Source organism: Hesperophylax consimilis, chromosome 24 (assembly GCF_061612785.1).
Source record: "Hesperophylax consimilis isolate HC1 chromosome 24, BYU_Hcon_1.0, whole genome shotgun sequence".
NCBI lineage: Eukaryota > Metazoa > Arthropoda > Insecta > Trichoptera > Limnephilidae > Hesperophylax > Hesperophylax consimilis.
This window is the reverse complement of record NC_142859.1, coordinates 2,977,865-3,005,273: the sequence shown is the minus strand read 5'-3', so window position 1 is coordinate 3,005,273 and position 27,409 is coordinate 2,977,865. Positions and strand designations below refer to the sequence as shown.

The window sequence follows — 27,409 nt, the reverse complement described above, 5'->3', positions numbered from 1 at the left end:
ACTTTACAAATAATGGACTTAAAAGGAGTATTGGAATAGTGATGTCAAGGGTTGATAACATAGATATTTAAAAAAAACAGTATTTTTCAAACTGAAAACTTGTAGAATGATGTTTTAAATGCGTATAATAACATTCTGCACAATTTAAAAATAAGTAACTTTTAAATATATATATACATAAGTAGTTTAGATGGTTTAAATGTGAATAAATAAAAAAAATAAAATAAAAAAACCGTTAAAAACATTTTTTTACAACAATTCAGCTATTTATTTTAAAATGTCTTTGAACAATAGTTTGATAGAGGATTGTATCTTCCTTCCCAGGGACTGGAGTAAACCGCACTAGCAACCTCGCCCAATGCCGATCGGGTAGAACCGACATGTTTTTCCTGTATGCTGCAATGTCAAATTCAAAAAAATTAAAATTCAAAAAAATATTTATTGCACAAAAAGAGTACAAAGGGTATAGCTTATAGGTTACATCCTATTGCTTCCAGCTAACCCAACAAATACACATTATATTACATAACCCAACAATTACATGTTAACAAATAAATAACAGTAAATAAAAAATAAAAAACAGAGGTATTTAATTCATTTAAGGTATTCATTTAAGGTGTAGTGACATTTGTTTAAAAGAAATGTTTTTAGTGTTGATTTAAATTTAAGTGTGTCGGTTATTTGTTTGATGCTACGTGGAAGGTTGTTATATACTTTAATGGCCATGTAGTGTGGTCCTTTTTGAAAAATAGTTTTGTTTGCTTTTGGGATTAATGGGTTTTCTGTGAATCTTGTAGCGTGTTTATGTTTTGAGTTTTTTATGGGAATTTTTCTGGAGATGATCGAACTAACAGGCATAACTCCATTATATATATATATGTCATTCATGAAATGCGTATATATCCGCTTGCGTATGTGTGATCGCCATAAAATTTTTGTAGAATGCATTGTCATCAACAAAAACTCTATTTGCTGAGTTTCAGCTTGATCGGATGTCGGGAAATTGGCTAATTTCCGTTTCCAAGATTTGAATTCATTCATTCAATTATTCCCTAAAACAAAAGCTAAATTCAAATAAATCCATAATGGGTAAACTTAACTAAAATCGCCCGCAGCTAGTAATTGTGCACCATCACTTTAAATTTTCTTTTCTCACTAACGTACTATGTACATATTACACCGAAATTTTAAAAAATCTCTATTAGTTCAATGTGAATCGTTTTTCATATTGACAGAAAAATCAAAGTTGTTGAAAAGCGAAATAAGTTTTTTTAAAACTCGTCGAAGTTTTTCAATGCTGCAGGTATTTTATTTATTATGGTAATATTTTACAAATATTATATTAAGAATATTATTAGATAAATAATCTTCAGGTTGTTCAATAAACATATTTTTTCGAATTAAATTATTATTATGGGAATAATTATTACCAAGTTGGCAACCATTGTATATTTTTTTGTACATATTATTAAATACATTTAATGGATTCAAATCTTGGAAGAGGAAATAAACTCATTTTACGACATTCGATCAAGCTGAAACTCTTTAGATGTACCCGTTGTCTCCATCAACTTTTCGTGACATGCGGATACGTATGCATTTCTCTGAATTTGGATGACATTAAAGCATATATAATAAAATGTGTAATTAAATATATGTCGGTCCTCCACGATCGGGATTTGGCTCAGTATAAGCGTGGTTGACTACAGTCCCTGGGGAGAAAGGCTTAATCCTCAGAAAAACAAAAAAAATTATGTTTTTAAAATAAAAATAGACGTATTATATTAAGAAAAAACTGTGTTTTTATGGGTTCATAAAAAAGTTGTTATTTAGTTATGGTACATGAGTATTAGAAAAGTAATGTATTAAATATTGTCCAGCTATTTATTGTTTTGTAATATGGTAATAAGGATCAAATCTACACCCATTCAAAGTCAAAATTTCGTAAATAATAATAATATGTATGATTTGTATAGCGACATTTTGTAAAAAATCACTTAAAGAGCATTTTTAACGGGCAATCAGTATCTGATTTAATATTTTTTTTAAATGATAAACTAATTTCCATAAGACAAAGTTGTTTATAGATAGCACAAAGGATAACAATAGGAAGATATTTTCAATTTGTATGCATATTTCAGGCGACTCATTATTGTTTATAATAATTTGATATCTGATTAACTCCATGTCTATTTAAACCTCTTCTAACGGTGTTTAAAAATTTTTAACCAAGAAAAATAGTCATTTTAAAGAAAATAATAAAAAATTAATCCCTTTAATTTACTAACACGATTTCATTGTTTCAGTAAAATGTTATAATTCTCTTGACCACTTTTTTCTCTCTCTCATTTTTTTTCTATGTCAAAGGCAATAAACTGCCATTTTCGTAGCAAATTGTGTATTTACTTTAGTATTTTTAGTCCATTCCGAAACTTTTAACTGCAGTTTTTCGGAAACCATAATCATAATTTATTAACCTTAAGTGTATTTTTTATTAAGGTCAGAGTTCTAAATCTATTTTGTTTGCAAACTTTGGCCAAGCCCGATTTAGTCAAGGTTCTTTGAGCGAAAAGATAAATAGAGTCTGTTGGTTATAGGACATTCATAGATACCCCCTTTTTGTATTGTTTAAGGATTAACTTCGATCGTTCGAATGAACAAGTTTTTTTTAATGTGCAGCAGTAATTTTATTACTTCATCCCATAAATGTCCTTGTGTGTGTAAGTATGGGATTATTTTTTATTTGTGTATTTCACCGGTGATGATTTGGACAGTACCTAATACAGAGTAGTTATAAGTTCAGTTCTACATACTTAATATAGATTAGTTATAAGTTCAGTTCTAGGCATTTAATACAGATTAGTTATATGTTCAGTTCTACGTACTTAATACAGATAAGTTATATGTTCAGTTCTAGGTACTTAATTAAAGTTCAATGTTTTTTATACATAACTTTGGAAGCTTGAAGAACTTAAAAAAATCAATTTAATATTTAATCATTGAAGGGGAATTTATCTTATATTAATCACTTGTAGTTCCGTGAACAGTAGACCTCGTTACAAAAAAGGGCATTTCTAATTTTCCCTTATAAATCAAAACCTAAAAAAATCCTGTGAAATCATAAAATATGTAAAGTACATAAATACCTAGGGTACATAAGATTTTTTTTAAATTTTCAAATAAATAATTATACAATTTGTCCCAAGAAATATCTTTTTTTTTTTCAAACTTTCTTAAAGCAGATAGGTATCATTATGTTGAAAGCTCATTCAAAGTTAGCCACCTTATCAAAGTTAGCCATCTTGTCAAAGTCCTTATTATATAATAAAGGAAATGAAGTGCATTTTTGAATCCGGAAACAAACTTACAGACAGGTGAAATGCCAAGCGGTTAAGTTAAAATAGAACTTAGTCAGTCAATAAATCTCAATGAGATATAAAACATAGAAACAACACAGAAATGTTCTGTTTTTCGTAATAAGGGCCTCTTTAAGACCCGCATTAACAAATCCCTTCCTACAGCCCCTACCTTAAGCCGCATCGCAACGCTGCACAACCGGGTGGTGGAATAGCTCCCCTGCCTTTGACAGGGGCACTCTTGTGAGGTGTTGAAAATTGAACCCAGATCCTCTCTCTTACCGGAACAACATTCTCATATTATTTTACATGAATACAGTTCAAGGCATTCGAAATATTATTTTGGGGTTTTTAAGGAGAGACACGTGAATGAGAGAGGTTGTAGATACCGCAGCGTTTCTTGAATATCAGTGAAGTTCTGTCGATGGTGACTCCGGACCGTTGCTCAATGCAGTTGGTGGACATTATCCGTAGTAAATTTTCTAGGCCGATTGTCAAGACTCATCTTGGTCCCGCACCAGCTCTCTCGAGTTTCGAAGCTACAAGGCAGACAAATCTTCGAGGACGTTGTCGCTCCATTTTAACCTTGGCCTTCCCAGGCTCCTTCTCCCTATCGGTCTTGAGCTCAGCAGGGACTTTGGTTCTTGATGCTCGGTCATTCTCTCCACATGACCTAGCCACCGAAGTCTTCCCAGTTTTATGAACTTTGTGACGTTTAGCTCCTTAAACAGAGTATGGAGCTCATTGTTATAACGTCTGCGCCAAAATCCATTTTCTAGAACCGGTCCGAAGATGCGCCTCAAAATTTTCCTTTCAAAAACATCCAGTGCTCGCTCATTCTTCTTAGTTAGAACCCACGTCTCGGCTGCGTACGTAAGCACTGGTCTAATTAGTGTTTTGTACACTAATACCTTGGTGGTTCTGGAAAGCAGTCTGGATTTTATTTGTTTTTATAGGCGGAAGTAGCAGCGGTTTGCATTCACCATGCGCTTCTGGATCTCCTCTGTAGTGTTGTTATTGTTTGTTATCAGGGAGCCCAGGTATGTGAATCTTGGTACCGTTTCAAAATTTTGGCTTCCACATACGAGAGATGGGTTTTTTTGGGTACATTCTACGGCCATGTATTTGGTCTTCTGCTGGTTTACTACAAGACCCATATATTTGGCAGAACTTTCAAGATTTATGAAGGCGTCTTGTAAGTCATCGGGATTTTTCGCAATTATTTCGATATCATCAGCGTAAGCCAATAGTTGCACAGAGTTGTCAAATAAATGACCGGATAAATCATCACAATGATAATTAATCACATCTTCAAAAAGTTATATAAAGTCATGGAAAGTGATGAAACAAAAACTTTATTAACTGGGTTAAAAAGGTTGGGTTAGGTTAGGTTAAAAAAAATTTCATCGTTTCTAATGACTTTATATCACTTTTTAAAAGTGTGTTGAATTGTCACTGTGTTGATTTATCATGGAACCAGGGCACCCTTGTCCAGAATCTTCCCGGCCATAATTAGATACACTAGCGGGTTCATTTTGATTGTTGTAGGTAGGATATGTACAGAAAATCTCGTATATTCTAATAACAAAGGAATACGCCGCATTCTAAAGGTTTTATGGTTTTATACAAATGAATGCATATCCACCTTGAGACCTCAATGTGGTGTTTAAGACACCATAGCATTTTTTACCTGAATATATTCAAAAATAATTTCGCCTATTTTAACCCTCTAACCCAAATGGGTAGACTGTATAATAAGATTGAGTGTGCTGAAGTAGATATTTTTATCAGAGAAATGCAGTCAGTAAATATATCAATTTATTTATTTATTTATTCAAAAAACAGTTTTTAACATAAAAAACATACTCTGCACATCTCACTAGGGCATTCCTGTATAAAGATGTGCAGCTTTACAATTACATAATTTAAAAAAAATACATATATGTAAACTTAATATAATAATAACATTCAATATAAACCCAAAAAAGAAAAGTTAATGACACGGTTGTTTTGAGACCGGTAGACAAAAATATTCAAAATTTTAGTAACAAATTTACGAAAAATAAAACCAAAATGTTAACAAAAGAAGCATTGGGCAGTATTTTTATAGTAAGTTGGCAACAATAATATTCTTCTGTTAACTAAAGTACAAGGTACCTGTGCTGGCTTATCAGACACAAGCATAGGGTAACCATACTAACAATTACAACATGGATAGTATGAATAATAAATTATAAGAAATGATAAAATAACTAAATAAAAATAGGTAAATAAACATAGGTAAGATACCTATACGATACCTATATATTTACCTTTACGTTAACTTACCGATAGGTAAGTAAACAATATTAATAATAATAATAAAAAATATTCTCAGACTATAATATTACCATTCTTTATTTCGGCTACTGGTATTATACCTAGCTCTCTCATTAAAAATTTAGGCGTATTAGATCTATCAAAAAAATTATATTTAAAAACGCAAAAATCAGTCATTTTAAATACATGTAGGATTACGAAAGATTTTTTTAAATATTTATGTTGAGGGATCAGTAGGATTTATAGGCCTTGTTAGAAGTTCTACCGAGCCGAACCCTCTGATATGAAAATATCTGGAGTCGGTGAATTATTTTCCCATTTGATCTCTGGTGAGTTGACGTGTTGTTCTTGTATTGTTTTGTATTTATTTTGCTTATTTAATGCACTTGCATAATGTTGATAAATTAAATAAATTAGCTAGATAATAACTAAAGTAAATAATAGTATGAGAATGAAGTTGATAGTAATAAATACATAATTATAATAATAAGTAGATATTAATTAGTATATATATAATAGTATTTCATAAGTAAATAATAATAACAATACGAAAAAATAACAATGACAAAAAGTTATTTTAGAAGTAAATAATGTATATAAATGTACAATCTTTTACTAAATAAAAAAAAAATAAACTAAAATAAAAATAAGTACATGCGCAGTAATTACAATAGTACCCCTTAACTTGTTGCCAAGGTCGTGCATCCTATTGATTAACGAGTGTGTCTGATAGTTGGTTGTATATGTATTGCAGAAAAATGTTACATTTTGTCTTGTTTTCCTAGTCGGCACATGTAATTTAACAGTGGCAACGTTGGCAGGACTGTCAGTTAGGTTGTTAATGACTCCGTGTAACACAACCAGGTCTGGCATAATTCTCCTGGCAGACAGTATTTACAAATGCAGTTGATTTATCAAACTGACATAATTAACGTATTCAATTGGAATTTTCAACTTAAAATTTTCGTACCTTAGAAATTTGTGAGTGTTATAGTGAACTTTATACAAAGGGGACCAAATAGGTAAATAATATTCCACTTGACTCCTGACTAATGAAATAAGGGTTCTCATACAATCTAAGGACTTTCAGAACTTTACAGAACTTTCAGTTAAAGTTCTGTAAAGGGAGACAAGCATCTTTAAAGCCTTATAAGTTATATATTTAATGTGTGCAATTAATGTCAAGTTTTCATCAGTCTCGAATTTGTGACACCGGTATTAATTTAATATTATTTAATGTATATTCGTGTAAGATATTATAATGAGTTTTGGAAAATCGTATTACTTGACATTTCTGAATGTTCAAAAAGGAAATATTTGTTCACACCATTTATGAAGTTGATTTAAGTTTATCTATAACATTTGACAATCGTATACATTTCGTAGCGTTTGACTAGAACGTCCGATATAACGTTAATTACAATTCGATTTAAGAGCCTTCATTCCGAATCTATATTACCGTTGAACAGTGTAAGCTTTCAAAAAATATTTTTTATTTTTTTAATATAATCTCTGCACATTTGCTGAACCGAAAAAGTAATTATTATTTATTAAGTTTTAAATTAAGTTTCTTTCGAAAAAGTTTAAAACGCATCTGTTTCTGTTAATTAACATGTTATAGTTATGCAAAAAAAATGCAGCATTTCTTTAAATGCTATTTATCACATTTACTGAGAGATTTTTCCTATATTTTAAATAAGTTGTCCTTTATTAAATATTTTCGCGCACGAATATTAGTTTTGATTTTTTTTTATATTGACTCGCTCCCTCTTACATAAGTGTTTACATATCTTCCTTTTAAACCGTATTCTTCATCTTTTTGAACGCTTACTACTGAGTCATACTTTCAGGGATTTTCTGTTCATTGTTTTCAGTGAGTGATTCCTATTTATTTAATCAATTTTCAAAAAAAAAAATTCTTGGGAATGCAAATTAATCTAATGAATTTTCAACTAGTTTTCCAAAATGTATCTTTTGAATCGTATATTTTCAACAGATAGTTGAAAACCGCAGCACGTTTTTGTTCAATTTCCTTTACGCTTTCCATACATCAAACCATTAAAATAAATTAACTCATGAAAATGCAATCAATTTTACTGGAAAAATGGTGGCTTTTTTAAACCATTATTTGTAAGCTGCAGAATAAAACTGAATTTAAAATAACCACATTTTTTGGTTATGATTTGAGATTTGTTTAAGTATTTTTGTGATTTATTGTGGGCGTATTATACAGTGTTGCGCTTTCCCCATTTTAACCAACGTTTTGGACAGTGTTCTTCAGTCCATAAAACCCTATAGCAATACTATATTGACTAAATCCGTCGTAAATAGTCAGTTATAGATATTTGCGAGCACGGTCAATAATTGATAAGAAATGTTTCGACGACCGACAAGTTTTAGAGCGGCTTTCAAATTATCAGATATGCTTCGGTTAATGGGTCTGGGAGATGATGATATACCCATGACGGCTTGACCTACAATCCCAATAGGAATGTATGGTGAGCGATATTCTGAAATAGGACAAAGCACAAGAATATACCGTGGTCTATCACACTTTTTCCATTGAAATACCGGAAGAACGAGGACAGCATTTCCACTGTGCTCCACAGATTGGAATCCGTTTGTTAAGAGGTAATGTATGAAAAGAACGACCCGTTTCTGCACAAAGTCAAAGGTATTTTGGGGCTCCAGATCAGAGGTAGCCGTCAAAGTCAACAGTAGCCCGCACTTGCGATTTGTACAGGGTCAACAAGGCTGTCAACTATTAAATTATCTGCTGGCCCTGTGTTATGTACATTGTACAGTACGCCCAGTTTCTGGGGGATTATGGACCATAGACCATATTTATTATTTTTTATATTATAGAATTAGACAGTACATGTTTTACAGAGATGAAACAATATACAGGAATAAGATACTTCATGTTGGGTACCTACGATATGTTTCCTTGTAATGTCTGCGTGGTATATTTATTCCTTAATTACCATGTGACGTATGTAGTATATAGGTGTTTGTGTGTAATGTATGTGTGAGTTTTTGTGTATGTGTGTGTGTGTCTGTATATATGCGCATTGAACAGTTTAAATTATTGACATGATACCACGTTTGAATTTGGGCAGTGAATCCGAAAAAATGTCAATGTTAGAGTTAAGACAAATATTATTTATAGTATGAAGAGCTCGGTTAATTGGCGAAATAGATGCTTCATTTGTTTTATAATTAAGCGTGTGGAATAGCACTGTATGTCGTGTACGTCTCAAAGGTATGTTAAAATTAATAAGGGACAGAATTCGGTACAGTCGATGTTATTGTTTAAAATTCTGTGAATATATATTGAGTCAGCTACTACTCGTCTTTGCTGCAAAGTTTCAAATGTACATTCAAAGTTATTGTTGAATTTCGAGGTAATATATTTTATAAATTTGTTTTGGATTAGTTCTATACTATCTATGTGAACTTTATACTGTGGATTCTAAATTGGCGATGCATATTCCAGTGTACATCTGATTATTTATATATATGCATATTCATATTACGAAGATCCGATAACAGAAAATGATATGCGTTCGCCCAGTTATAAAGTTGTATAGGGTCCTTCACCTGTGCCTACTCTGCCTTATAAATAGGGTGCTTTTTGTATAGTGGTCACAAAGTTAGCAATTCTGTAACAAAAAGTTTACAGTCCTCAGCGAATATTTTTATGCGATTGAATTTTACCATACATGACCAATTCTACGAATAAATCTCTTATCTGTTAGTTTACGAAATACATTAAAGTGCCAAGATTTATGACGACGTTCAGTTCTCAACTACTTTCTTGTAACCCTGTCTCCATTAATCTGTTATTATGCCCAACTGTGCTGTAGTCTGTAGTAGTGTTGACTCTAAATTATGTAAATTGCAGTACTCCCTCTATTAGAGTACTATACAGTCTGCCTGGCATTAGGCTGGGAACGCGATTTGACAAGATTAGTTGGGCTAAGTTCATTAGAGAAAGGCCTTGTTAAGTTAGGAAGGCTCGCTAATGTGCAGTACATATTATAATATCTCCCCCACTCTGGCAGAAAACGCTATAATGGTGAAGTTAAAGTTAGAATAAACGTTCTGACAGAGGAAGTCTAATGTTTTGTTTAAACTGTGAGACTATAAACTACTTTGAATAGCTATCCTCGCGGATTTAGTTGAATATTTGTAAAACAAACATGTTTTATTTGCACAGAAACGTTTAGTCCCATCAAAAATCAAATATTATATGCAAAGTTTTTAAAGCATAAACTAACATTAAACTGATAATATGAAATCGTATTAGTTTTACGTGTAACAGTAACATTTAATAAAATAGAAACTGGAATAATACTATATAAAAGACAAATCACTAAAACATTCCCAACGCTACTATTTTTTGTAGGATTTTTAAAGCATGAAATAACAGTGAATTAATAAACTGAATATGAAAAAAAAATACTAAACATGTAAAAGAAACGTAAAATAATATAGAAATTAATACTGCAAATACGAAAAATCACTTAAACTACATTATCAACGCTGCTATAATTTGTAGGATCCAACAAAGTGATTACGCTTAATTCTATATGGTGTCAGTAAATATATCAAGAGTACCCCCAAACTTGTTGCCTAGATCATGCTTCGTATTGGTAAGTGAATGTGTCTGTTAGTGTTAGTGGTAGTCGTGTTAGATAGTACATTTTACTCTGTCGGAGTTCGCAAGAGCGTTACGTGCTGTCAAATCGGAATAATCAACTCGAGGTCTACACTTTTCACAGAACTAATTTCATCAAATTTTACATTTATTGTGTTTTTAATATAGTTACTAGTGCAAAACGGTGAAAATTATAATTGTGGGATTTGTGACGCTGGGAGAATTCATTAAAATATCCAAGGACTCAGTAAATCTCTTGCCAAAGACGATCGAAAATTTACCTTTCGAATGGACCCCACTATTTACAAAGCTTTATCAAATGTCGAAATCGTTCCCGCAATATTGAAAATCAAAGCAAATCCCAGTTTTTGAGGTCATTCAATGTGAGTTACACAGAGAAACAGCCGAAATTATAATTATTAACACCGCTTGTTTTTCCAGATATCCTGGGTACGCCGACACGGTGACGGCCTGGTCCTTCTATCGGCTGGGCGGCTCACGCTGGCCAGCGACGGCCGCTGGACCCTGCAAGCTGTGCCGCCCTCGGACTGGCGTATGGTGTTGCGTCCGGTCGCCGCCCGCGATCAGGGCAACTACGAGTGCCAGGTATCCACACATCCGCCCATGGTGCGACGCGTGAGGCTGCATGTGCTTGGTGAGTTAACCCTGATTGATTTTTATTTTCATTTCATTTTCGTCGTTTCACCCTTATATCGATTTTTATGTTCCGTCTAAAACACCCTGGAAATTCCACACTAGATTACATGTATTTTGAGACAATGGCTACGCCTTGATTAGAACTATATTCCTTATAAAACAATCACTTTTATATTCATAAAAAAGCAAAACGAATACACCATGCCACAAACGCATATGTATAATTTGCTCCTTCCGGACCGATCTCAGGCGGCTGACTTTAGGCAATTGTCCAGAATACATTCGCTTTCCCAAAGCACCTGCACTCGTTTGCGGGAAAGGGTCAAAGGAATGTTGAGGCGAACCATGACTGATTCAGTCGCTATTATTCTCCTCCAAAAATGGGCAGCAAATTTTTAGCGCAGAGAACCTCCTATCAATAACGCAGTTCCAGTAATTAGTTAGTGTAACGCAACTTACAAAAATACAGGAAACAGTGATACCGTAAAAAGATTGACCCTTTTATAGGAGAGCCCGAATACACAATTATTAAACTATTATTAAATGAATTCTAACATACTGATTTCAGATATTTTGTATGCTTACTTATTTATTCGATAGTTTGGAGCCGCTCAAGGTACGTTGTATGTAGGTATTGTGTACGAAGCTAATAACGCACATTTAATAAAAAGGGACAATTTACAGTTTTTTTATGTTAGCCTGGTGCATAGTGCTGCATTTAGGACATAAGGAAATGTATGAATTAGGGAACAACGTCTGTTCAAAGGCAACAACGTCTGTTAGGTATAATAGTGGATAACCATCTTAAATGGAAACAACAAATTGAAAACACAGCTAATAAAGTGCGCAAGCTTATTTATATATTTATAGCATTGCGGGAAATTATAAAAACTCAAGACATTAAAAAAATATACTACGGGCTCTGTAACTCCGTCATAACCTACGGTTGCATTGGATGGGGTGGAACAGGATTAACAATATTATACCCGCTACTGAAGGCACAGAAATCCATTCTACGCGTCATTATGAAGAAACCCTTCAGATACTCGAGCGACGCTCTCTTCAAGGAGTTTAATGTGCTTGATGTTCGACAGTGTTACATAAAAAAATAACAATCTGCGTCCACAAAAATAAAAACAAAACGATAACAGTCGATCATAATCATCACACCAGAAGTAAGAGCAGAAACGACCTTTCTATTCCAACTAGCAATACTGCGGCTTATCAAAAAGTTTTCTCATACCTGGGACCAAAAATATACAACAAAATCCCCTCTCAATTTAAACTATGTGAATTATCAGCCTTCGGGACTAAAATTACTAAATGGTTATTAGACTTAGGTAGAACAGATTCCGAAAAATTATTAAAAAACGTAGTCTGAGTTGATTTCCTCGATTTTGTATTTTGTATTTACCTAAAAAATATTTTTTTTATTTTTCTTTCTTACATTGATATATTATATTTTTATTTTATATTTTACATGTACCTATCTGGATTTTATTGTTCATTACTGCTAAATTGTATTTTCCTAAAAAAAATATTTTCTTTCTATTTTTCTTTCTTACATTTATATGTTATATTTTAATTTTATTTTATATTTTACATGTACCTACCTGGAATTATGTACACGCAACCTGCCAATTTGACTGTCCTAAAACGGGAAACTTCCTAGTTGGACAGTCAAAGCTTCCTTTTATATCTGTATATCTTGTATGTAATAAATGTAATAATAATAAATAAATAAATAAATAAATAAACACAGATGCAATCATGTTACTAAAATATACAATCATTATAATATCATATACTTTCACAAGTCATAAGAAGGTACATATTTTTAAATGAATTGATGTTTATCGCTGTGTTCAAACTAAAAATCAGTTCAATCAACATTTATCAATATTTTTAAAGTGCACTTATAATTTAGTAAAACACCCAATCGTGCGTAATAAAAGTTTGGTATATTACAAATATGCTTTACCGTTACTGTTAAAAAATTTAAAAAATTATGCTATCCTCTCAAAAGAAAGTTGATACAGAATAAGGCAGTATTGAAACATTTTGAATCTTTATATCCATTGAATGTGAGATGGGTAAAAAAATGGCCCACTAAATTTATCTTTACTCTGTGTCATTGGAAACAAATAAAAGCTCTAAATTAACGCAACAACCATTTGAAAAACATTTCTTAACATTATTTATTTATTGAACGTCCCTACAAATTAATTACACGTCAAACAATAATAAAGCAAAATGAGTGGGTACATTAACTAGATTTACAAAAATAGCAGTAGACACTTCAAATAATAACTGCACGTTGTTCACTCAATATAATTAAGTATAAAATCTATTGTACGATTTGCAAGAAATATATTTAATTTTTTTTTCTGAATCTATTCATTTTGTTTATATTATGTAAAATATATACAAACTCTAAATGTCTTCATGCGTATGCAAAGTAAAGTCATATGATTTAACAATGTTTGTGAAGTCTTTTGTATTTCTTGTTATATTTCCAGGATTTTGGTTTTTTGATGATATTCCCTTTTTTTAATATAATATATAAGTGGGTACAGGATATAATATGAGTACATAAAAATATATATTTACATTACAAAATATATTTATGTTCGCAATCTCACCAATGAAGAAACTGGTTCTTGTGCTTGGTGAGAGAGTTACACTAATTATAAGAAAAATAGAATCATTATGCTGTAAGTAAGTATATATATGATAGGAACAATATATAAAGAGACAAAATCTAAATACAGTGGAGATGAGTATAGACTGATAATAAATATCAATGAAGGGAAAAACAGGCAATTATTTAGTTAATTATTTCTGAAAGACTAACTTCAGTTTTAGTTTAAGTATGTTAATATCCTTTAATTTCTTTATTTCAATCGGAATGTTGTTGAAATACTTCATTCCTAAATATTTATAGTTATTTTGCATTTGTTTGGTACTACATTTTGGAATTTTGATATTGTATTGATATCTTTTAGATAAGTGGGTTTCAATTTTTTTAATTATATTATCTTTATAAATTTGGATAATTTATAAAGATGAAGATTAGAATTTATATCGACGGCCGGCATAGTCCAGTGGTAACGCATTGGACTGCCATAACGAAGGTCGCGGGTTCGAACCCGGCGTGCGCAAATAAATTTTATTTGATTAATTTGTGTTATTTCACAATTAATAAATTAAAATAATATATAGTATATTTGCGGCACGTTCCAGAGTGGAAGATACTACCAGTATCGCCCTGGTGTAAGACCACCATTCAGAATTGAAACGTTGCTCCAAATGGCTTTGGCCGTGTTTAGTGACTAGATCTGAATAGCCAGGTACTTCCCCACCTTCCTCTTTCCCTTCCCCACTTACCTTCAGCCTCACAACATCCCCCAATTGGGGATGCCATAGTCTCACTGGCTCCAGACGGGAGCAGTTGGGACTCTTTTGAGGTATTCACTGTAAAAAAAAAAAAAAAAAGCATTTTTCTTGAATATATCTTCTACTCGGGGCACCCCGAAATCTGTAAATAGCGTTTCTGTTGGATACGTGGAGGGTTTCTTTAGGATTACTTTGAGGATTAGCTTCTCGACCACTTTGATCGGGGTTAGAATCTTTTTGTATGACCCCCCCCCCCCCCCCCATCCAATAATTCCTTTTACCTTATACTTTGTACTTAAAACTTTTAAGTTTTTATATATGTTAATGGCCTATGTTACGCATATAAATTTAAATTAATTAATTAGAGAAATTTATATCAGATACATTCATAACTATTTTTAGGCTTAAATGCAGGACGAAGAGGTTTTGAATATATCTAAAAGTCTGTATATTAATCTGATACATGCTACAAGCTTTTTTGTGTTCGATATTATGTACATTTCCCCCATATACTCGTATTTATTTCAACACTTCGACAATCCTATAACTCACTTAAGCCCACATGTAATTCCATTAATAAACATTAATTAACTTTATCACAATTTCATCACATAAAAATTCCAATTCTCTTTCGTCATTCCAATTAGCAATTAGAGTCAGTACGTAAAATATAAATCTTGAAATTAACCTGTCCAAAATGCCAATCCTTTTCCCTCCCGAAAAACCCCTGTCAATATAATATCGGCGAAAAAATGAGACGTGAAATACCGTTATTGATACTTTACGACAGACTTTTAGAAATGAATTTTTTTTGCTTTCCGGTCATACCCGTGGCACTTTTTCGCTTCACGGCTATGCCGTGGCTATTTTTTGTCCACGATTTTAGATATTTATGGCTCTGTGCGGCGAGATAAAAAAAAACGTAACGGAAAATGAGAGAAACAAAGGGTATTTACGGGGTGACAATTTAACCTTTTTTGCTGCTACCAGGGGTTGAAATACGTTCGATTTGCAAACTAAATTGTACGCGTATAAAGGGGTAGATTTTATCATTAGGGCGCGATTTTACGTTCTAATTTCAAAGGGTAATTTTGACGACAAAATTAGCAGTATCTCTTTCAGCATGTTGGATTTTAAAAAATCTTTTTAATACGTATTTATACACGGTGTCCGGAAACTCGTAGTACAAGCGGGAAACTGGAGAATCTACACCACATGGGGAACCCAAAAAAACATAAAGTTTTTTGATTTGAGCATTTTCAAAAAAAAAAAAAAAAAACCAAAAAAATATATTTTTCGGCTATTTTAGGGTTAAAGTTTTTTCTGGTGCTTAGGGTTGAATAACAGATGTTTTAACCCTGCAGAGCAGAAATATTTTATGATTACACCGGGTTAAATGAAGGGTGATTTCAAAATAATGCTTCAAATCCGAGTTTCTTCATTTTTTTTACTTTCAAATAGTTTTAATTAGTTGGGTACTTTGATCTTCAGTAATAATTTATAAGAATTTGATTAAAAAAAAAAAAAAAAAAAAAAAAAAAAATCAACTTCAAACTCGATTTACTCGATAACGAAAGCTCAAATAAAAAAATATATACTACAAAATCGACTCCAAATGTGATGTAGATTCACCAGTTTCCCGCTTGTACTACGAGTTTCCGGACACCCTGTATAATGAGGCCATCTGTTCGCAATGTATTCGGGTAACTGGATGAAATAGACAAAACCGAAAATGAATAACAGATTAGGTTAGGCTAGTTTTTTGTTAGTTTTTTTCTTTCTTTTTTTATGGGACAACTCACAAAAGCGCCCCCATCTGTCCATTGTAAAGACAGCGTATCTATGCTGTATACATATAGTTGTGTTTAAAGAGTAGTTTGAATGGTATAAGAAGTCGGGGACGATCGAGAAAGACGTAACGCAATATCTCTGCACTAGCTTGAGATACTGAGTCGAATAAAAGTCAAACGGTCATTCAAACGGCAATATTGTGGATTCTATGATATTACATGATTCTCATTCATTAATTACTTATTTGTATGTTACCAAATCAACCATCTGTGAACATTTATAATTGGTCTGTTTCATTTACATCATCCTTTGTATATATATATTTTTTTAATTATTATTTGGTACCATATTTTTTAACATTATAAGTTTTCCAGTAATGTAGGCCTCACTGGGTGGCTTGCCCGTGCTGAGGCCTTCATTTTATAATATGAAAATATAATCTACATAATACATTTAAAGAGAAAATAATACATTTAAAATTGAAAATACATAATAATATATTTAAAATTAAAAAATAATAACATTGAAAATAATCTTGTGAGTTTGTGAGTGATGTGTGTTTATATTGGTTTTGTGTGTTACGTGTAGGTTTTATTTTTATTTTATGCTATGACATTTTGGTAATATTGTCTTTTTTGTTCTTTACTCGATTTTGTAATTTTGTATGTGAATTTATTTTTATTTTCCTCAATTTTAATTTCAAATTTTACACTGTTGAAAGTTTTTATAGCATGGTATTGGTAGTATCTTTGTCCAAAGCTTGAATTTACTGACGGAGTTTTTAAGTTTTCTTTGTACGCTTGTCTAACTGGTCTGTTAGTGTTATTTTGTGTATGTTGAAATTTATTATTATAGTCAAAAATTTAGTTAAGTAGTGTTTTAACGTATAATTTGCGTATATCTAGTACGTCACAGCTGTTGAATATTTGGTATGTATCAGTCAGTCTATGTTTTTTTCGTATTACCTTTAAGATCGTTTTCTGTGCGGTGTCTATGTAATTGATAGCCGAGTTTGTTGCTCCTCCTCCTCTATTAAATTTATATTAAGTCTTTTTATGTTCCTTAAAACAAATAAAAGAAAATATAAATAAATAAATATTTGAAAAAGTCGGGAATATCCAAAGAAGTCAAGCATTAAATAATTATTTGTGGTAAAATGATTTGTGATGAACGAATAATTAGGTGTGAGGTGAATTTATGACTTGCAAGTTAATGGTTGAAAAACTACTACTGTTGGTGAAACGTGTTTTAAAAGACACTAAAATACCCGAGGGGTTACTGTACATTATAGTCGAGTCTAGTCTATTCACGATACCGTGAAATCTATTCACACACAATTCGTGTATATTCCTACTGTCGCCTCAACCAAGATTGAGGAAATAGCTAATATTGTTTTAGTGTATGCACGGAGGCGTTCCATTGTTATGAGTCATAACTATAATTATAATACTCAATCCACCGTAAGCCAGGTGGGTGCTTATGTCGGGAAAGGTAAGACTAATTATGTTTATAAGTAGAGCATTTCCGCAAAGGATCTTGAAAGGAATAACGTAACTCCGTGCTACGGAGATGGATTATAAGTTATTTGTAAATAAGTTTGGCAAATAATATTTGATATTTTTGATTTCTCTAAAAGTGCTTGAAAATTATTTCTTGATTGCGCATAAATAATATGAGTTGATTAATTTTTATCCTACAAAAATATCTGTTAATAGTTACAGAAAAATGTATGGCAGGTGGTACGGATCTAGCAAAGAAAGGTTTAAAGTCATTATGAAGGATCCTCAAATGGGATAACTTGGGTATTTGGGAGGCGGGTATGTGTACCGCCATCCTGGAACCTTTAGCTTCGTTCGCTGCGTTTTGTGGCTTAGCAGGGGTACCCGGGTTCATGGGGTTAGGATTGTCTAGATCGTGACCTTGCACCGCAGTGGACACACTGACCCCCAGATTCCTATCAACCCCTCATAACTTTTTACTTCTCAGATCTTTCCCTCTTTTTATAAAAAAAAATCCCTCCACACAGCATCCCCAAAGATGACAAGCAATGACCTGAAAGAAATTATTTTCCTCAGGGCCTCCTGTTTGGAGTTAATTTAAAATATATCTGTGCACTTACTATATAATTGGATTGAAAATTAGCCAAACGGAAAATTTTGCAAAAGCAATTATTAATTTTGATAAAGGGATAAAATATTATTAATTTAAATGAAAAATTACTTTTCAAAGTTAATTTTCATTAAATTGTTTAATAAAGCAGTTAATAGGACAATTTTATATAACTATTTGTTAACGCCCAATTGGGATATTAAGAGGATTTGCAGTACGTCAATATAACTATATAAAACTTTAAACTATCTAACATACTATGATACGATGATATATGCTATATACGATGCTATGTTTAACATCGAATCTAGATAATAAGATCTGATATTGTATTTAAAGTAAAGCTTGAAATAAATAAATAAGTATGTGCATTCAATTATTCATTTAAATTATTTGACTTCTTCTAACACAGCAAACTTATTTTGTGGCACCATTTTAATTGAAATTAATAAAATACTTCGTTTTTACCACTTTTATTGTTTATTACCAACATGTTTCATGAGCAACGCTCACTTCTTCAGGGTTTTTAATAAAACTTTTATTAAAAACCCTGAAGAAGTGAGCGTTGCTCATGAAACATATTGGTAATAAACAATAAAAGTGGTAAAAACGTATTATTTTATTAATTTCAATTAAATTATTTGAATTTAAATGTAATACAATTTTACGAATAGTCAACTAGTTTCAGTTATTATTAACCATCTTCAAGATCGTAATAATGTATATTATATTCGTGAGCCTCATTGAAGCAATTTCATGATGAAATAATGATTTTTTTTTTCACTTTAAAAGAAAGACAAACATTCCCGGGTTACGAATAACCTGACAATATTTGATAATCTCTTACTACCACCACAGTAAGCGGAAAATGTTGCTTTTTATTGTGATTGAGGAATTGAACACGCTACGCCTGGGTGGGACCCAAACGCGATGTCAACTCAGCCACCGATTGGTCAAGTTATCTCTAACTTTCTTACATGCTTACTAATGATTTACGACAAAATAACTGGATAATCAATATGACCAATCAATATTTTACATACATCATTTCCGCAATATCTTTCTTGTTTTTCAAAGTTCAAGTTCAAAAGTGGTCTATTTTCAAAGTGTTGGGGTTCACAACGGATTTTCACCCACAAGACCATTAAAATAGGTTAATGTTTATGTCAAGGTTAAATAAGATTAAGAAGGTTTATTTAAGATTGGATGTGTAAAGTACGAAAAAAATCCACTGATTACTAGATACGTTATTCCAAACAGACTTTATCGTTGAAAGCCGTTACGTTGCCAATAAAATTTACGCAACCGAACTTTTTCCTTTCCCGGTCTATCGGTACCTTTTTCGAACCATCTATTGTTTTATTTCAAAGACAGTAACCCTAATTTCCCTTAATTACTTTCTGGAATGAATTGGTCGGGGATACAAGAAGGAATGGTGAGTTTTATTACTCAGAACCGAAACAACATCCTGCCAAGAATAAGTTTTAAATTTAATCAAATTTGAATTAATCCCTGACGATTCGCAAAAAGTTTCAAGTATCATTGCTTTATTTTGGCCCTGTTGAGTTAGGTTTTAATCATTATTTTAAGGGTTGATCTTAACGGATTTGCTTGAGAAATATAGCGCAGTAAGTTCGAATACGCATTAGAAATCATTGAAATTACCATAAAGTCGTGATTTTATAAAATATGTGTTTCAAATACGGAACTTTAAATGCTCAAATTTTTTATATATTACATTTTGTTTTACCGTTCAATCCTAGATACCTAAAATGCTTACCCAAATGTTTCGAAAATTATGCTTTTAGATGATAATCTTCTTCTATTTTTGTACTATTTCGTATGTGAAACTTATAATGTTGATATCAAAATACCAATGTAAAATTGTACCTATTAAGTTCCTCTTGTCCTACAATGAGTTTTGAATCTCATCGGGATTGCTCTAGCAAGAAAAAAAAGTAATAAAAAATTTATAAATTAAAAAATATTGACAGAGAAATTACAAACTTATTCATACAACATGGTATGCTTTACATGGAAATATTTTTTACTTTGAGATAAATAATACAAAAAAATTAAAATTAAAAAATCAGTTTTATTAAATGACAGAGATATAGATAGAGAGAGTAGATAGAATAGATTTGATATTTGAAAATAAATAATAGATATGTAGCGTCGAGAAGAATCCAGTTTGAATAATTAATAATAAACCGCTCTACCTACTTAGTACCTACTCCCGAACTACGCAGCCGGGATCGAAATCAAAACAAAGCAACCTACTTGCTACAAGCACCTACTTGTCAATCGGCGACAATACTATCGCAAGTCAGTCTGGAATATTACGAGAACTCGCCAGAAGGTTCAAGTCTATAGCCTAGGCATAATTGCCGCGCCGCCAAAACTTCGCGAAAGGCCCAGACCGAGCGAGTGGCTTCGATTTAGTTGCCATTCATCTACCTTCTGTTGTCACCGGCCGAACAGTATAAATAAGCCCGACGCAGCCAGTCAGTCAGTCATCAACCTGCCGTCAGTGGATAAATCTCACGAGTGATAATTCGCGAACCTTTGCGCGAAGGACAATTTACCCGGCTTCGCCCGTGCAATCATGGACTCTATCGGGACATCATCATAGCGCTTTGGCCCAGATCGCCGTCCAAGGCCAGCGCTACCACGGATTACAACGCTCTGGTTCCAGCGTCTCTGACCAGCGCTTCATCCACGCCACCATGACCACCACGAGGACCCGCAGCATCCTCACTGGTCTACGCAGCTCCCGCTCAACCACCTACAAGGTCCGCAGCTCCTTTGGCCGTCTCGTCAGCACTGGAGTATTGATTCCCCAGGTCGCCAGTGCCTGACCACCATCGAGTCCCGGTCACCAGCGCCCAGCGTCGACTCACTGACCCGCCCTTGACCTGTCAACACAGCCAGCATCCGGTGAATACATCTGTCCTACGTCTACTCTCGTCACGGCTACCTGACTCATCAATAAAACACAGTGACCTTCACGACACGCCTTTCATTTCGTGCCTTCCACCTGATCCCCAAAGATACTTTCAGTATATCGTTGGTGAGAAATCACCGTTCAGAATGCAATGCTCGGAGCTAGTAGAACTATGGCATCCCCATATCAATCCAGGGATATTATTGGGTTGTATGATAGGTAGGGAGAGGAGGCAACAGTGGATATGGAAGAAGGCAGTTACGAAGTACCTGCCCTCACAGATCTGGTCACTTAAAATAGCTTAAGCCATTTCATTCAAATGGTGCACTGTCTCAAGGGTGATACTGAGAGTATTATCATCCACTACGGCTCTTTAGGTTAACTTCTAACCTCTATTTTCCATTATTTTGATGTCTTACGGTTTCTTATGGTTACGATCTTAGTCTACGAATTTGGAAGTAGCGTATTCAAATCCCTTAGTGCGCATGCATATTTAATTAGATCTAACAATTCCAGAGTGGTTGAGATACTTTCAGTATCGCCCTGGTAAAATACCACGAAGTATAGCGTGAAATGGCTTTAACCATGCTTTGGTGATCAGATCTGAAGCCTGGTACTCCCCCACCTTGCTCTCCCCAATCTCCTTCTCCTCCCCACTACCTTCAGCCTTATAACATTCAATCCAATTGGAGATGCGACGATCTCAATGGCTCGAGACGTTTGGGAGCAGTTAGGACTCCTTTTGCATAAAAAATATAAATATTTTTTAGTAATAGTAAAACTACATCAAACTGAATTTAATCTGATATTTTCAAAAAACGTTTTTCTTTCACTCTATTTATCTCTAAGACAGTTTTTCCTGGAAATGATTCTGACATTAGGAATTTTCTTAAGCATAGAATTAGCAATATTTAAAATGTGATGATTACATGTTGAATTTAATTCAACATTTTCAGGATGGAGTGCTTCTAAGTGGAACTTAAAAAAACTTTAAAGGGGATCTTATCATCACAGAACACAATGGTGTTCTTAACTTTGTTACTATGAGAAAAAGTTATTAATGAGTCATTGAAATTTTTGAACCCTCTGAGGCTTGTTGAAGGACTAAAAAAATGCACTCACTGATTATATAGAAAAATATTACGACAGGCACAGCACTTGATGTTTTGAAAAAATGTACACGAAACTTTCCCACAAAACGGGGGTTAACTTTACTCTAATAAATGAATATTCTGTATGAGTAATTATTTCAAAAAGGGATATTTCCCACACTTATTGAACATGTTGTTTGTTAATCTTTCTTTTCGAAATCAAATTGGAACGTTTTTATCACATTTTGGGCAATTTGCAAACACTCGCAAGCATCCGCTGACTAAAATATGGCCAATTTGAAGAAATATTTTTAAACATTTATTGGAATTATTTCAAAAGTTAAGGCGCATTGGAATCTTCGATTAATCTATAGCAAGAGATGTCTTACTTCTCTTCTGAATTATTTTTTATTGACATTCCACGAGCTTAAATTGTTTAAATATGTTTTTCTTACAAATTTATCATGTGTTTAGATGTAAAAAATGCATGTTCGAATTTATATTTATATCGGTGATCATCAACTAGGCCATAGACAACGCACAGAAATCATAATATTCAATATTGCTCCAAGAAAGTACCACAAACGTCAGTTTTATTAACTTTTTACGATATCTGAAAATATGAGATAAATTATCAAATGTTCGTGCATTTATTGGCCTTCTTCACTTTAAGCAGTTTATATGTCTCCATATTAAGATTCGGAGGTTTCGAAAGAGGGTTCGAAATTGATTAAATAACGAATTATTTAATATATAGCTCCAGCGGCAAGATTAATTATGCTGTACGTAATATGTGCATCAGCACGAGTAGATAATGTATTCGTGTTAACTCTGGATGCAATACGTAAAAGTTTTAATATATTTTAAAATAAAAACTGTACAATTGGCAAAATAACGAGCGTTGTCAAAAAAAACATTTCATTAAAATAAAAAATAGCAAAATAATTGCTATTTTTGAAAGCAACAAAAAAATACGGCTGTTCATTGTGTTATATTTTTTACTCGCGTATTATAGTAATGAATGTTATTTTTTTAGTTTCTTTTTCAAAATTAAATACTCCCAGTTTCCAGAAAAATTCCCCCTCAATTGCGATGGCACACAGAAAAACAGCATTTCATCTAAAATTAGACATGATTTTCAAATTAACTTTGTTTGTGGAATGAAAAAGCTTTCCTCTGTTGGACTATTTTTCTACTCTTTTACCATTTTATTACATTTATACAGGTTGATAAACATCAATATTATTCTGTGACAAAAAAATTTGTGGAGTCGGATGTGTTTCAAGGGTTTTAATTATTTTTGTTTTTCAAAGAGAGGAATTGATTTTTTTAGATACGAGAAGTTTTTTAGTTTTCTAAAAAAATCTTGTTTCGGACGTTATGATGATAGCTACAATGAACATGTGTGTAGTGAATTCATTACAGATATATGCAGATAGAAGTTTATAGTTGGCGTATTCATGTTCCCGAAGTAAGTTCATTTTTTTCTTACTTTTACTGAAAGTGATTTAACATTTTCAAGTGTCGTTAATATTTCTTAAAAGGATAAACATTTTTATTGAGCTCTCTGAAGACCTGGGGGTAAAATAAATAAAGACCAGTGTAGCACAGTGAAATCGATATCTTTAAAATGACGGATTAACAGGCGTTAACTACCGATAATTTTATACCGATTTCAGCACGGTCGCACTGTTGACATCCAGACCGATATTGATAATTCAAATCGACGTACGCCGGCAACACTGACAGCATCTAATATGATTTAAGATTTTCACGGCCAAAAGTATTTTTGCTATTTGTTTTTGGGGTATTATGCCGTGTTGCGCTAACTCCTTCTTTAGCCAACGTTTCGGACAGCATTGCAGTGTCCATCATCAGGGCAGATGTGTTATTTAAATAATGATGATGGACACTGCAATGCTGTCCGAAACGTTGGCTAAAGAAGGAGTTAGCGCAACACGGCATAATACCCCAAAAACAAATAGCAAAAAAAAAACTGACAGCATCTGTTTATAAATTGACATTGCTAAACATCAGACGACTACATTAATAAATACTAAAAAATTGACAGTGTCGAATTTAAATAAGGACTTAAATATACGTTGGCAGTCCCCATGTACTTTTTGACAGTCAAAAGGGAGTTGATCAAATACTTAGGCATTATAATAGACAATCAACTCAAATTTAACTCTAACTTTTAATTATTAGCTACAAAAAATGGCAATAAAGGTAATCTTTTGTAAGAAGAATAAGAAATAAATTAGATGTATAAGAAAATTAGTTTATGAAAGTATAATAGCCTCTCATTTATATTACTGCTCTAGTGTCAATTTCTTGTGCAATTAAACACAGATAAAAAATTGCAAATGATTCAAAATAGACGCATGCAAGCAGTATTGAATTGTAGTAGGTATTCTATTATGCAGAAAAACTTGGAATGTTGAGTGTGAGACAGCGTATAATTTACAATACCATAATATTTATATTGAGCACAAAATAAGATTCTCCTGAATCACATTTTTTAAAATGTATATTTCAATTTCGAAACATATGGCTACCCCACAAGAAGCAGTGGAGATTTTAGGCTTCCGAAAAAAAATTTGTCGGGAACCCAAAATAATCTCTATTTTAAAGGATTCAAGATATTCAATAAACTACAAACGGATGTTAAAGAAGCTAAAAGCCTTGCAGCTTTTCGTGGGTTATGCCTAAACACTATAAAGAAAAATTTTAGATATTTATAAAGGTTTATTCATTATAAAAAAAAATGATTTTTTTTGCAACTAAATAAAATGAAACATTAAAAAAATATATACTACTTCATGAGGTTATTAGTCATAACTAAAAACCAAAGATGACGGATTTCGTCAATTTCTTAATTACATGGGGATTTATCGATCGATGTTGTTTCCCGTGCATCATGAATGCAGCAGAAGGCATTAACTAATCATCAGGCTGTTTCCGTAGGGGTAGGCAGAGAGGATGGATTACCAAACAACTCGGTCCTTGCAGACACTTCTTGCTTCACTCGGATGCATACATCGTCTCTTACATCAACCATATGTTATTCTGACTTATGACATGGGCCGACTCAAGAATTTGGTTCGCTTGATCTTGCCATGTTTTCCTCGGTTGTCCCTGACTTTTTCCACCATTCACATTCACAGGATAGAGAAGATGATATACAATAACCATGTAATACACAACTGGAGATATTTCATTAACACGTTAACCTTAAACTTCAATTAACAATATTTTTAGTCCCCGGCGTTGTCCAGGCTTTACACCGAGTTTATTTTTAAATCACACTCAGCCTTTCACTAGTTTTGATGATCGATTATGCAAAATTCAATCGGAAATAATTTTATTTTTGTATACAAATCAAATAACGCTCGTCACAGAGCACATACTTTCTCCCTGTGTGCGAATTAACTAAACGGGATTGTATGCCATTAACTAATGAATTGGTAGGTTTCCTACGATGCCCTAACACGTGTTCATAAGAATCCCTACATTATTGAATTTTGTCTAAGCAGCTGGATTAAAACTTGTTTCGATATTGTTACGAATTTACCAACATTTTATCGGGAAGCCCCTTGCAGTCCCGTTTTTAACAAGATGACTAATCATTTGAAGATATTTTTAATAAATCAGCATTACTCTTATATTTTCTCCGTGTACCTCATTCCTATGCAGAGAAAATGCGTTAAGTGTTTCGCTAAGCCCAGGGTAATTTATTATCCCGACCGTCGCCGTTTATTGCGGGTACAATGCACCACTAACACAAACCAGGAACAAGATTACATGGAGATGAATGATAGACTTGCCGAACGTCACAGCGGTGCTGCCGAGGTCTGTTATCTATGTGAGGATACTGTGTCAGCGCTTAAATAGCAGCAGACACATACCTGTACGGATGACGAACCTCGTGCTGGCACTGTAGGTGGAGGCGGTGGACTCTCTCGCTGCAGCAGCTGGTCCAGTTTCTTCACCACCTAGGATTCTTGCTGCAGAGTCACCATCCTCTATCTTCGTGTCACCTGTTCCTGTACTTCATTTTAATTAACTTAACTTCAATTTATTTTTGTAATATTTATATTTTTTGTAATACCTGCATCAACTGTAAAGCGCCCCTTAGGTGATAGATATCTCACAAAAGTGGCGCTATACAAATTTTCCAATAAATAAATAAGTCTTCCTCGGTAGTCCCCGAATTTTTCTACCAACGAAACCACTCTCTGCTGGCACTAATACGAACAAACTTTGAAATTTTCTGCGAAATTGGTTTAGTAGTTATCGAGTCTATAGGGCACAAAAAAAGAAACATTATTTATTTATATGAGAGAATTGAAGAATATCAGATGAATTTAAGTGATTCAGGAAGTCATTATTAAAACATTCTTAATTTATATTATTTGTGGAATACAATAGTTAAAAGGAATAAATAATTCAATGGCTGGCCATAACTTATCTAACAAAATGATAGATTCAATCTTCGTGCCTCAGTTATTATGTACGATGTTAATACACGGACTACTGAAATTGATGGATAAACTGAACAATGAAATAGCGATGAGTCGTTTATAGGAAATGTTCAATTGAGCCTGCTCTTTTGTTGAGCGGTATGCAAACGACTCCCGGTAAACCGTGCCACGACTCAATTGAACGGTAACTATTTTTTTATCAGGATCGTATTAAAATTATCCAAATGTTAATTGTTTTTACATACTTAGAGGCGTGAACGGCATCTAGCAGTCCGACATCTGGACTTAGACATACGTACCTACACCTACTAACTATCTAGCATTTCATTTTTCTTGCGGTATAGAGCCGACAGCCGGGTCAGGGAGCCGTATCGGGGGAGCCGTTTCGAGGGAGCATAAAATCGGGTTTCGTGACTTTTCAAGGGTCTGCGCTCTTTAGCTTACATATAACATGCAATTCTTATCAATCCTACAATTATAATAACCCGCGATTTTTCAGAAATCTCCGCTAGTCATTTTATAAATATCAATCAGGTGAATCCATTGTTTTTTGTGCACGGAGAAAACTTTTTGAAATGAAATATTGTTAATTTTGTTAAAAA

The 27,409-nt window shown here is 33.0% G+C and overlaps 1 protein-coding gene across 1 annotated transcript in view; it reads left to right on the top strand.

Annotated features, from left to right (window-relative positions):
• LOC149411814 (opioid-binding protein/cell adhesion molecule-like) overlaps positions 1-27,409 on the top strand; it is a 159,458-nt gene that overhangs the window by 59,058 nt on the left and 72,991 nt on the right. Inside the window, exon 3 of the mRNA XM_089646247.1 lies at positions 10,777-10,990. Within this exon, the coding sequence (XP_089502373.1) occupies positions 10,777-10,990 (214 nt within the window). The remainder of the gene's footprint in view (positions 1-10,776; positions 10,991-27,409) is intronic.